Source organism: Macrotis lagotis, chromosome 3 (genome assembly GCF_037893015.1).
Source record: "Macrotis lagotis isolate mMagLag1 chromosome 3, bilby.v1.9.chrom.fasta, whole genome shotgun sequence".
Taxonomy (NCBI): Eukaryota; Metazoa; Chordata; class Mammalia; order Peramelemorphia; family Peramelidae; genus Macrotis; species Macrotis lagotis.
The window spans coordinates 229845242-229858642 of NC_133660.1; the positions used below are offsets into that span (position 1 = coordinate 229845242).

The window sequence follows — 13401 nt, forward strand, 5'->3', positions numbered from 1 at the left end:
TGAACTAGGCTTCACCCTCAAACTTGACAAGGAACTTCTTTGGGAACAGTTTTTAATCAGATGTGAAACCATTTATTAGCACTGTCAGCTTTCAAAAAACTAGTGTACCACCCTTAGATATAATTAAACCTAAGTTTTATTATGTGACAGACAACGTTTAATGAACAATTTAATTAGAATAAGGCAGGTCTCTTTGCACAAAATATTTTTAATCATGGGAATAAAAGGCAGAAGAGATTTGCTATATGTAGATCATTAGTAGCAAGCACTTTTTGCTCAATATGAGAGAAATTTATAAAGATTAGAATCCAGGATATTCTAGAGATGAAGGACACCTAAGGCAAAACAGGTGAATGGAGCTATCCTATAAAATAGGATGTCTTTTTAATAATAAAATTCCTGGACCAAAAACAAAGTTTTGGGTCTTTCTTTAAGATTTTGAGTTTTCTATTTATGAAAAGGAATGTTCTCCATCCTCAGAAAAAGAACTGATCGTGTCTGAAACACACTTTTTTAAACTTTGTTTGAGGTTTCTTTTTTTTCGGGGGGGGGGGGAGAGGTGTCTATGTTTTCTTTCACAACATGGGTATTATGGCAACACATTTATTACTATGTCAAATTGCTTGCTTTCTCATTGAGGGGTAGGGTGGGAGGAGGGAGAGAATTGGGAACTCAAAGCTTTAAAAACGAATTGCTTTTACATGTAACTGGGTAAAAATAAAATATTAAGAAAAAAAGATTTTGAGCCTTCTTTTAGGTGATACTGGGGTAAATAGGGTAATTTTTTTACAGGGAATCTCAGATGCACCATTCTCCACTTTGGTTGACTGAGAGGACCTTTGGGCCACTGCTGAGACAATTTTCTTTCATAAAATAACCAAGCTTTAGAGGTTGCAACAAGTGGACCCCATAGAGGGTCGTTAAAAAACCAGGGATATATTTGAAAATTAAAGTGATTTACAAAAACAAAAACTATCACTAAAGATTTTGTAAAAATGCCTTTAAACCAACTCAAGTATTTCGTGTGAGTCCCTTTTCCCTGTCTATCTTCCTTTGAAGCAGCTAGCTGGTGCAATGACTGGAGGATTAGGTCTACAGTCAAGGAGACCCAAGTTCAAATCTGACCTCAAGAGGTTACTAGTTATATGATTTGGGCAAACCACTTAACCTCCATGTGCCTCAGTTTCCTCAACTGAAAAAAGGGGGGGGTAATCATAGCACCTACTTTCCCCCATGGTTGTTGTGCGGACCAAACACAGTATTTGTAAAGTATTTAGCCCAGTGACTGGCCCTGAGGAGGTGCTTAATAGCTGCTATTTAAACAGTGATTTAAGGCTTACTAAGTGTTGGGTATAAAGGCTCTTACTTAGTCATAGCAATCCCAAGGAGTAAGTCCTCTTCTTATCCCCATTTTACAGATAAAAAGAAAACCTAGCATTTCTGAAGTACTCTAAGATTTGTAAAGCACTTTGCTCATACTAGCTCATCTGGTCTTTACTCCCTACGTTCATTTTACAGAGGTAGAAACTGAGGCTCTGGGTAGGCAAGTCACACAGCTAATGTACATGGGTCTTCCTGATTTCAGGTCAAGTGCTTTATCCATTGCAGCACCCTGCCATCTTCAGAGAGAGGGGGAAGGCTTGACCAGGGTCACAGTGCTAGTAATCATCTGAAGTGAGGTTTGAAACCTGCTTCTTGGGATGCTGAATATTTATTAGATAATATGTACTTGGGACATCCTGAGTCAACCTGCCCTTAATAAGTGGTCTGTCACGTTCCTAAAAATATGTTGATAAGCAGTATCATTTAAGGGTTGCAAAATACTTATATTATTTCCTTTAATGAGGTATTATGATAAGACAAAATTTTCAATGACTCAATTAAGCAAGCAAGCATTTATTAAATGTCTACTTGGAGCCCATTGAGGTAACCTTCCCATCAGATTTGTCTAGACCAAGAAAATCTCAATAAGCAAAGAGAAGACCCCACAATGGTTGGGGACAAGCATACCTTTCTCCAAAGTGCCATTTTATTCTTACCTTTTCATCATTTGCAACAAGTAAAGTTTCCATTCCTATTTTTAGACGTTGAACTTCTTGATCTACAAAGAATTGGGAGACAAAAAGAATTTAGCAATCATTCCAAGTAACATCCGAGGTAATAGAAAGAAAAGCAAAACACACTCAACCATTCTCCACTTCTACCTTTGCCTTGGAATGACCTTCACTTTTCATACATCTAGGTGGGAGCATTATAAGATTGACTTAGTGGAAAGAACAAAGAAACTGGATGCTGTGTAATATAAATGACTGTATTTGGTTAAAGAGAAGGGAAGAAAATTTACTTCCTTTACAGAAATAGGGTCTACAGGCAGATATCCCAGAGCATATACTTCCAGCCTAAGCTGACATGTTTGTGGAACAGCTTTTCTCTGTCTCTTTTTTTATTGCTTGTTACATGAAGAAGGGTGGAGCCAAGTATGGAAATGAAAGACACTAAAAAAAAGCTATCAATGCAAATTTTAAAATAAATAATCAAAAAAGAAAGGTGTTTTTAAATTTGGTTTCATTAATTTGGTAGGCCATCTCCTCTGAAAAGTTTATGGGTAAGAAGAAAATTCCATTAACTTAGAGATGAAATGAACAGATTTAAGCATTTTTCATCTAATAGATCCTGCAAGACCTTTAGTCTCCTAGTTTTTTACAATTCAACCTCCCCTAAAAACTCCAGTGTTAAAGTAAACTCTTGGGGGAAATAAGGTATTGTTGGATACTTGTTTTAAGAGACCATGGCATAGTCATAACTGACTCCTAAATTTATAAGAATACTTTAAAAAATATACTAGAATATGGTCAAGAACCAGTGACCTCTGAAGAAAGACAGGCAGACATTTCATTTTAAAACTGAATTCCCAACTGACATTCCAGTTCTTTGTGTAGGATCTGTTGTGCATTCTCTCTTAGGAAAAACAGAGCAAAACACATATATTTGCTCAAATAATTATGTCTATAGATGGTCAAGAACCTAGCTGAAAGAGAAGATGAAGGGCCTAAGCAAATACTGGAGGGGACAGCAAGCAATCACCTAACAACACTGGAGGGGAAGGACAGCACCTGCCAGGAGTCAGATGTCCCAAATCAGAAGTTACAAAGTGAAACCCATTGGATAATAGGATGTAGAGACCCAGAGAGTAAAAATTCCCACAAGAGAAAATAGATGTGAATGGGGAGAAACCAAAAAAACCCCACCCTTTTCCCACTCCAGAAACATGGAAATCTACACTGGAAAGCACAAGACCTGGGAGGACAGGTATACCATACCAAGGCTCTCCCACCCTCTCATCAGGGTTAGGTCATTCTGCATCAAGGGGGTGGGGGGGCGGTCCAGCTTCACTCAGATTCCTGGTATTCTCCTTTGTATTGCCTTGACTTGCTGGTCACCTAAGGGCATACCACCTAGGTAGAGTCAGGCCCTTTCAGATTTGGCAGATGGCCCAAGACCATGAATCATATGACTGACCAAATGAATTTCCACATGGAGACAAGAAGGGGAAGTTGTCTATTTGAGCTGGGCTGGAGTATCTTTGCTGAATATGTGCTTTGGTTTAAGTAATCTTTTATTAAATTATTAGTGACCTACAAAAGCCTCATTTTACTTCAATATCAAATTTGTACTCCTTGGGATTAAACCTGCCTTTAACACTTGGCAATCTTTAAGGTCCCTTAAAAAACAAAAAAATTCAAGAAATCAATGGCCTTAGATTAAGTTTCCGATGTCTGACTTGAATTCCCATGATCAGCGATGACTAAACAATAGGTCTTTAGTGTAAAGAAGTATTGAGATTCATTTAGAAATCCAGAGGTCAAAAGTGTGGCTGAACCAAGACTAAGGTCCCTGCTAAGAGCTCTGCTCTCCTGGGCTCATCTCTCCTACATCCAGTGTTCTTTCCATTATATCACCAGGCACCCACAAAGAACTCTGAAAACAGCCCTCAGACACAGGCACTCTCTTATGACAAAAATAGCATTCAACCTTTCAAGATAATTAGAAATCAAAACATGAAAGAAATATTCAGACATGATGTTGGATTTTACACATAAGCAGATTTAAAAAAAATCAGATTAATCTGATTCTTCTCTCTACATATTGGGTGGGATGGAGAGAAGGGTCCAGAGGTCTATCTAATTCAATGTAATTACTGCAAAGGTAATTCTTACAAGAATGATTTTTAGTTAGCATGGCCCATGTACCTGGCATGGCCCAGGTCCCACTCAAGCTTAGACAGAAAGATAGCAAAGCAGAGTATGGCATCTCAGCCAGGTAGGAAAGAAAGGCAAAATCTGGAAGATCTGCTTCTCTTTCACTGCTTGACCTTGAAAGGAATGCTGCCAAGGAAATGCTCCACAAGGAAAAGATACAGTTAATGATCCCTGCTCTCTTCCAATACCAGGGCCTGTTTGTTCTATGTCCTTGTAGAGGAGGAAGTAAAACAAGAGGAGTCAATGGTGTAACATAGCAGACTTTAAACCGAGGTGATCTTTGGTGGGATCGATGGGATATGGTTAATGGGTCTGCTTAGCTCATATAGCTAATAAAGCAAGGAGGTGACAGTCCCTCTGCCCTGGTCAGACCAGTATTGGATTCTATTCTGGATGCCACATTTTAGAAAAGACCTTGTTAAGGTAGAAAGCATCAGTGTGCTGGGACAGGAATCTGTGCCACATGAATATGAATAGTAGAAAGAACCAGGATAATGTAGCCTGGAGGACAGAAGATGTAGTAGGGGCATGATAACTGCCTTCAATATGGGGCTGGTTCTATTTGGTCCAGAAGGCAGAACAAGAATAATAGGATATTGTGGACAGATTTTGGCTTGATATGAGGGATGTGATAACCACTAGGGTTGTCCAGAGTGGAACAGGCTGCCTCATGCTATGTGTCTCTTAATAAAGAAGTGATGGACTCAGAAGACAAATTGAGAAATACATATATATTTTGGACACAGTCAATGTGGGAATGTGTTTTGCTTGATTATATATGTTTATAACAGGGATTTTGTTTTTCTTGCTTTCTCAATTGGGGGAGGACTAGTAGAAGAGGGAGAATGTACATTTGAAACGTAAAAGGCTTTTAAAAGGAAGGTAAATAAGTTTCTCATTTCAGGAGTTTACAGGCTAAGGTGACTACTTTCTGGAGGATGGAGTTTTTGCGCAGATAATGGGTTAGACTCAGGGTTCTTAACGTACAGTATATTTAGTTGTTTGTTTTCTTAAAAATTGATAAAAAGGAGCATTGAGCCTGAAAACCTTGTCAGTTTCCTTTAAAATGTCCGGCAGAGTGATTTTTCTGGCTGTGATTCCACATCAGGGTGAATTTCTAAGGTGATTTGCGTGATGGAGGGTTTAGGACCCTCCTGGTCTTGACTTATCTATTGCAAGCAATGAAATATAGGCCTGGATTGAGGTAAGATAATGGAGCAATCATGTGAGACTAGGCAGTTGCATTCATTGTTTGTGCAGAGCATTTGAGCTATAATTGGTGGGGAAAGGATCAAAAGCATGATGTTGGAAGAGAATCTCGAGGCTTACATTTTTCCTTTAGCCTTCTCTTACAAACTCCCTCTAGGATGGGAAACCAGGAGGAAAAAGCACAGATTAGACATCCACAAATAGAACCAACCCATCTCAAGAGAAGTGATGCTGGTCATTTCCTAGACTGAAAACATACTATTTAGCAAATACCCCTTTTCCCTTTCCCAGAAGAAGCACAGAACCCTGGATTATTTATTAAGGGTACTTATGTAGGGCCATTATAGGATTTTTATGTACTAATGTACAGATAAGCAAGATGGTCCAGTGGGCCTAGAGTCAGGAAGGCTTGAATTCAAATCTGAACTCAGACATTTATGAGCTGACTGAGGACAAGTCTTTTAAGGGGTGCTTGCCTTAGTTTCCTCAACTGTAAAATGTTTAATAATAGCAGCCACCTTCTAGGGTAGCTGTGAGTGTCAGATGAGATTATACTTGTATGGGACTTAGCATAGTGCCTGGGAAACACAGATACCATATAAATGTTTGTTCTCTCCACTTAGAAGGAAGATTTACTGGATCATGGACGTAGCATGGAAGAAGTGTAAAGGCTAAGTTCAACCCTCCTCATTCCATAGATCAGGGGCTCAAAATTAGGCAGGACACCTGCGGTGGGGTATGGAAACTCCAGGCCTTCCTGACTCCTTGATCAATGTCTTCTGCACTCTATCATTTCCTGTGGCAGTTTCAAGTCTGATCCATCTGATGCTGTCCTCCTTTGCAAACTTTTTTTGGGGGGGGGGGAATTCAGATGATTGGTAATAATTTAGTTGTTTATAGAATGACAATCACTTTTTGGCATGGTCTGGTGAGTTCATGAATATGGAGAGCTCCCACAGGGAATTCTATAAATGTAGGTTACACCTTGTGTGGTGCCAACTTAGACTTGCCTCCAGCACTAAAGAGTTAAGTGACTTGCCAAAGACACCCCACACTCTGAGTGGAAGTGAGATTTTTTAATCAGATTGGCTTTACCCTGAGGTTGGTCCTAACTACTATCTTACACTGCCTTTTCACAGAATGACAAATAGAATATTATTTCCATTTACAAAGGTCTGCAGAAAAATAGCAAGACTGCCCAACCTACACTTCTTGAAGCCTCTAAGACCCTTTCAAAGGAACAGAAAGGCTGAAACTATTTTCATAAAAATACTGAGACTAAATAAATTTCTAATATTATAAGAAATGATAAATATAATCAATATTTTTACAAGTTCTTTGATAACATTCTTAATCATTTTTAAGAATGTAAAAGGATCTTGAGACTAAAATGTTAGAGAACTGCTGTTTTAAACCATTAAGTTTTCTCCCAAAGAGTGATATATATATATATATACTGGAGGTCAAAGGAAAGGAAAACAAGCATTGTTCTCCTGCGTCTGGGACACAAGGTGGCGCAAGGGGGCAAAGTCACCAACAAATCTTTGTTAGGAATCTTTTTCATTTATTCCCCCTTTTTTTTCTGAGCTTAATGTCTTTCTCAATTTGAAAGGAAAGTTAAGCTTCCTGGCACTACCCAGTGGTCAGCAGTGCCTCTAAATCCCAGGACAGTCCAGAAGACTGGCAGACCTCATCTCACATAAGCCCATGTCCTTGACCTTGGGCATCCTGTGACCATAACACAGCCAAAGGGAGAGACACACTGGGCTGCAGCCCAGGACACAACACACAGGAGGGGTAATGAGGGACATGTATTATTATTTTTCCTGAGAGTGGATCTCCTGAATGCCAGAAAATCCTGCTGTCTATGGTCAACAGGTGCTCATATTGTGATAAGTCACAATATAAGACTGGATGTCCAGTCTTCTTTTGGGGGGAAGGTGAAAGAGGAGTACCAGGGGCAGGACTGGGAGGGGTTGAGGTAATTTTCAAACACCAAAAGGAATTTTTCTGGGGTTCACCTTGGAAATCATTCTATTTTGCCTCCCCCCCCCCAATATCTTATCTAAGGGGCTGGCATCTAGGGGAGGCTTGCCTTTCATTAGTGGCCCTAGGATGCCAACTTGCCCTTACAGGGAAGCAAGGAGGCTGATTCTCTCTCCTTCACTGGGTTAAAGGGCAGGACACCATCATATCATGGCTCTATGGATGCCACCACCTCTTTACCTCGTTCGGTGCTTTCAGCAGAGGCCACGGTCCTGGAGAGCTGGCTGTGGAGACGCTCAATTTCTGCATCCTTCAATGCCAGTTGCTCTTGCAGCTGGGCGATCTCTGCCTGGAAGAGCCAAGGGCACTGTTTAGATCGGGGGGAGGGCTTCTGTCAGAGACCAGAACTGGAGAGAGCCCAAACTGGGAATGTGACCCCCACAGTCAGGGGGACAGGGCTTATTTGGCCTGCTTAGCCCAGAGTCCAAATGTGTGGGAGAGACTCAAGACAAAGCTATAGGGACTGGTTTAAATGGTGCCCTGAAACTGTGCCTTGGTTACCAAGCTCAGTGATTTATTGTCTGCTTCAGTCACTGCCATGGGCACGAGGGCAGTGATCACCTGCACCCAACTGTGGGCACTGACTGGCCTGCTGTCACTCCTGTCAAGGGGAACCAGGGCTCCTGCACTCCCATATGAAGGACCGGAGGTCCAACTAGTTCCTGTGTCTAACCATAAGGGCTAATTACACTGTTGTTAAAGAAAGAGAGGTTCTCCCACCCGGTGCCAAGAAGGCTCCCCTGGACATGGAAATTATGGTGCCCTTACTGTATTGAGTCTGAACCTCAATTTTTCTGGTTACTAGCTGTATGATCAGGGGAAAATCAGTTAGCTACTCTGAACCTTGGTTTACCTATAAAATAGGAAGAGTAATCTCTGCACTATTTAAAACCCCTGGTGTACAAATAAAGCCCTCCACAGGAGTCTGTACAGTGCCATTCAGACAGAGCTGTTGGGGGCACTGAGAAGTTAAGGGATTTGCCCCAGGTCACACTTGAGTCAAGTTTTCCTGCTGCCTTGTTATCTTATAGGACAGGCTTCATGTCCCTTCTATTAATAATTGGTAAAATTTTAAAGAAAAATGACACATTACTATCATGGTGTTTGTTGGGTGGTCTTGGGTGGTTTGTTGGGGATTTTGGAGAAATGTGTTTTGTTCCCCCGATTTCCTTTTCTGGATTTTTAACCAGGGCTAATGCCCTGTCAAGTTGGTTTACTGCTTTTAGAGTCATTAGCCCTTCTGCTTCTAAGTATCCCCAGCAGCTATGATAGCCATGGGATTGTCAGGATCCCTTGAAGAAGCAAGCCATACTCTGCTAGTAGTTTAAATATATGTTTTTACTTAATGGGATATTTAAAAAGACCTGTAATTTCATCACTGAGGATGATCCCACACTTACAGTCCCTTCTCCACTCCCCTGTAACAGTATCACCTCAAGAACAATGCCCTAGGGACCGGGTTCTCTGGGGTTGGATGTTCCTTGGACCATGAAACCCTAGACCACCAGTGGGTCACACTGAGGCCTTTCTAAGTCCTTGGGACTGTGAGACCTTGCTTTCTAAGGGCAGCATTCAGGAACAGAGTGCTACCTCCAAACCAGGACAAACAGAAGGGAGGACTTCAGGGGAAGATTTTGGGAATATGCTCACTGCTTAAAATAACATAATTATTTCAATGATCCTTCATTCTTAATTTACGTATCTCATCTTGCCCAGGGCCTGACTGTGCTTGGCTTCAGAGAAGAGTTAGCTCTCTGGCTGCATCTCATCTTACTTCTTTGTAGAGGATGGGGGTCTTTGGATGTGGGGATCTTGAGTAGTTCTGTTTAACTGTTCTGCTCATTTCCCTTTTAATTCATTTATGCCCTCTCTTGGAAGGGCAGAAGGGAAGGATTCACTGGGAAATATAAGTGATGTCAAAAACAAGATATCAATAAAACTTTATTTTAAAAAAATAAGTGTATTGAGTGATTAAAAGGAGAAATGGGAGTAAAATGATAGTATTTATAACTTTGTTATTTTGGGGGAGGCAATCAGGGTTAAGTGACTTATTCAGGATCACACAGCTAGCAAATATCTGAGGCCAAATTTGAACTCAGGTCCTTTTGACTCCAGGGTAGGTGATCTAATTACCAAGTACACAGAGCTGCCCCTACTCTAGTATTAATGGAGAGACCTAATCCCTTCTATTTCCATTTCTGTTCATGTGGGATGACCACACCTGTGCCCCAGGACTCAGTTGGAGCCCGTGGTTCTTTAGTATGTTATTGGAAAGGGGAAAAAAGAAGGGCCCATTTCCAAGGAGAAGATCTAACTGAAGTAGTAGAGGCCTTCCTTGTTTGGCATTCATATCCCGGCCCTGGCCAGGTGAGGTCTCTTGGCTCCAGGTATCAGGACCACTGATCATCTGGTTTGGTGATTTTTACCTTGGTTGCTTTTAGCTTCCATTCATACTGATTTCGCTCGCTCTCCAGCTCCTCCACTTTAATTCTGAGATGCTTCAGTTCCTGTAGTAATTCCTAGAATGGAAAAGAGAGACAGAGAAGGAAGAGGGAGAAAAGAGAGGGAGAAGGAGATGGGGTGGAGGGGAAAAAGAAGGGAAGGGAGGTAGAGAGAGAGATAGAGAAAGGGAGGGGAAAGACAGAAAGAGGGAAGAGAAAAAAGGGGGGGGAGAAAGCAGAGGGGAAGAGGGAGAGAGAGGGAGGGAGGGAGAGAGAGAGAGAGAGAGAGAAAAGGGTGGGTTAGCAGGTCCAGGTGTGCAATGACTGAAACTAAATTATTCAGGCTATTGCATAGCCAATGATAAGTGTGACAGGCTGCGCCTCTTTATTTCCGCCTTTTAGAGGTTTTTCTAATTTGTGTGGGGGCAGCTCTTTTAGAAGAATTAAAGGGCACCTCCTAAGTAAGACAAAATAATTTCTGGACATATTACCCCCACACCCTTCAGACTGGAATCCTCCTTTGCCTAATAAATTGATTACATAATTTATTAACAGTGAAGCAAATAATGACTAAATAATTATTTTCAATATTGTTACATGACAAGGAAAAAGAGCTAAACCCAACCAAGTGATTGTCTGCATCCGGGGTCCCAGCCTCCCACTGGAGAGAAGGAGACGTTTCCTTTTCTGTTCTCCATTGTGCTGGGACTTTGCGGCCCAGAGTAGACAGGAGCTGCCTCCTTTGCCTCATGGCTTTGTAGCCTCAGGTCCCCAACAAAGAGGGAGCTGGGCATGTCGAGGAGAGGACAATGATACCTCAGAGGCAAATGAGCCCAGAGGGACTAAAGGGGATAAATGGAGACATCCACAAAGCAGCAGGCAACTTGGGCACTATCTGCTCTGCCCTAAACCTGAGAGATGACCTCTGCCAGGGAAGAGCCAGTCCTGGGCACTTCCAAGGAGAGAACAGAGCGCACTGGACCCAGCAATATTCTCCAGGGACTCAAGGTCCAGCTGGGAAGAACAACAGGCATGGGCTTAGTCCTGCCAGCAAAAAGGCTGCAGGGGTTCAAAAAGGGGTGAGACCAGTGAGGGGGCCAGGGTAAACAGATGGAAGCATGAACTTGATATTTTGGATGATTTAATCTGGAGACCCTTCCCTAAAAGAACCACTTAATCCTAGAATCCAGGAACTAGAAGGAATGTGTAAGGTAGCTGGTTTAATTTTGAGCAAGAAATCTCTTCTACAATGTCTAGCATTTGCTTGAATACTTCCATTGATGAAGACTGGGCTACCCAGCCAGGTAAACTATTCCTTTCTGAAGAGTGACACTCTTTTGAATAACCTGTTCTTCTCTACCTTAGAAGGTTGTTGTGAGAATCAGAATGTATAAAGCACTTGAAATAGAAGCTATCCTAGACACATTGTCCTACCACCCTTTGCATACCTTTAAATAGATTATTTTTTTCTTTTGGTTTTTGCAAGGCAGTAGGATTAAGTGACTTGCCCATGGTCACACAGCTAATTTTTTTTAAGTGTCTGAGGCTGGATTTGCACTCAGGTCCTCCTGACTCCAGGGCTGGTGCTTTATCCACTACACCACCTAGCTGCCCCTTAAGTATTCAACACACCTTTCTTATTACCTTGGAATGCCAATCCCAAGTCCAGTTTCTCCAAATCCCACTGATATCTCTGTAGTTATGTACAGATGTGATACTTAGGCTTGTATATATATCATATGTTCCCTCCTCGTGTTAAAATCTTACGTTCTCCGGGGCTTATTATCTATGCTCCAATTAACAATGAATTGGTACCCCAGGCTATTGTTCCTAACTCCTTTTTTCTCTTGGTAATTACTAGGCAGCTCTTACACTATTTTCCTTCTGCCTACAATATCCCCAAGCGTTTCATAAAGTGCCTGGCAAGTCATCCATATTATCTGGATTTTCCATTTTAGCTGTAAACTTTTCTTTTCTCTCTCTCTGTACTAAAAACACAATCGCAAAGAAGCTTCATCCCAGTTTTTAAGCACAGGAAGAAGCTATTCCTCTTTCCAATTCCTAATATACCTGTGGAATACTCAAGTCAAAAGAAGTGTTAGATTTATTGAAACTCTAACTGATTTACAAATTCAGGGAATGTGAGCAAGCACTTTGTGGGTTACTACTGTCTTCCTCTTCTTCACTGGATGACGACTGGGTTGGCTGGGCAAATTCTCTTACCTGCCGTCGAGTTTGTTAATAGTTACACACCACACAATTAGACAGAGGCCTTAGGAAGGACTGCCCAAGCCATGCTATTTCTCCAGGGTATCTTTAGATACAAGAATGAAGGGGTGAAATGGAGCAAGTCAAAGAAAGAAAAATGGCCCCGGGCTCTGCCCAGAGTCAAACAGAGGAATGCTGATACCCAAGGCAGACTCTTGTTAGTAGAATCCAGAATTCTCTGCAAACTCAAAGCAGCACCAACTCATGCTTGAATATACTTAGGTATGCTTCATACAGGAAAGCCATCGGGGCTGTTGGCTTGGGGGCTCTCCTGAGGGCTATAGTCATCCATGTGGTCCCTGTCCTGCAACCTTCTCTCTTGAATTTGGCTACTGATTTCCAGTTGTAGTCTACACATCTGCTCCTGTAGGTCACTGATCAGATTCACTACTAACTGTAAAAAGTGAAGAGACACGAGAGCAAAATCATAGATAGTTAGAGCAGGGACTGGTCCAACTTCCCAATGTTACAAATATGGAAATTAATGCCCTCTATGGGGGAAAAAAAAGAATGGAGTGTTTTTATAGTTAAGAATTTTTAGTTTACTCTATTCAGAGGAACTGAACAAAGAGCCATCATTTACCACCACTCATTCTTGGAGGCATCTCAGTTCAATTTACATGAATTCAACATATTGATTAGCTTATTCTGCAAGACCCTGTCCTAGGGACTGAGGGAGATGCAAAATGAATGCTCGACACTGATCAGATCAGACAAAGGTGAATTCAAACCTGGTGAAAGTATGAAATATAAACAAGGAAATGATATCACACGTCAAAATGCTATTCCAAATCCGAACACATTAATTTTGCATATGTATTCATAGAAGAGGCAGATTGGCATAGTGGATAGAGAGGGAATGAGCTGGAAGACCTGGGTTGAACTTCTCCCTGCAACACATACTAGCTGTGTGACCCTGGCCCTTCATGACCCTTAACTTCATGATCAAGGAGCTCTCTAATACCCTATGGTCCAAAGACCCTCTCCTGCACAGGGAGAAGGTGTTTCTTTGCTGGGGAGTCGTCAATATGACTGAAATAATATGTCTTTTCCTATAGTCTATTCATAGATTATACCAAAATCTATTCATAGAATAATGTAGTAAACAATTAAATAAAAAAAATCTCAAGTTTTGCAGAAATAGAAAAATCAAATAATAAGATTCTATTATTCAGACA

At 41.3% G+C, this 13401-nt stretch overlaps 1 protein-coding gene across 15 annotated transcripts in view; it reads right to left on the bottom strand.

Moving 5' to 3' along the window:
* The window catches only part of PPFIBP2 (PPFIA binding protein 2), a 192737-nt gene that overhangs the window by 31621 nt on the left and 147715 nt on the right, over positions 1 to 13401 (bottom strand). For 9 of the 15 annotated variants that reach the window (XM_074230119.1, XM_074230121.1, XM_074230118.1 and 6 more), the window contains 5 exons: positions 12459 to 12617; positions 9941 to 10033; positions 7695 to 7803; positions 5589 to 5621; positions 2040 to 2101 (listed from right to left, as the gene is read on the bottom strand). In XM_074230119.1, the coding sequence (XP_074086220.1) occupies positions 2040 to 2101; positions 5589 to 5621; positions 7695 to 7803; positions 9941 to 10033; positions 12459 to 12617 (456 nt within the window). The remainder of the gene's footprint in view (positions 1 to 2039; positions 2102 to 5588; positions 5622 to 7694; positions 7804 to 9940; positions 10034 to 12458; positions 12618 to 13401) is intronic. The other 6 variants (XM_074230126.1, XM_074230130.1, XM_074230132.1 and 3 more) reach the window with 3 other exon arrangements.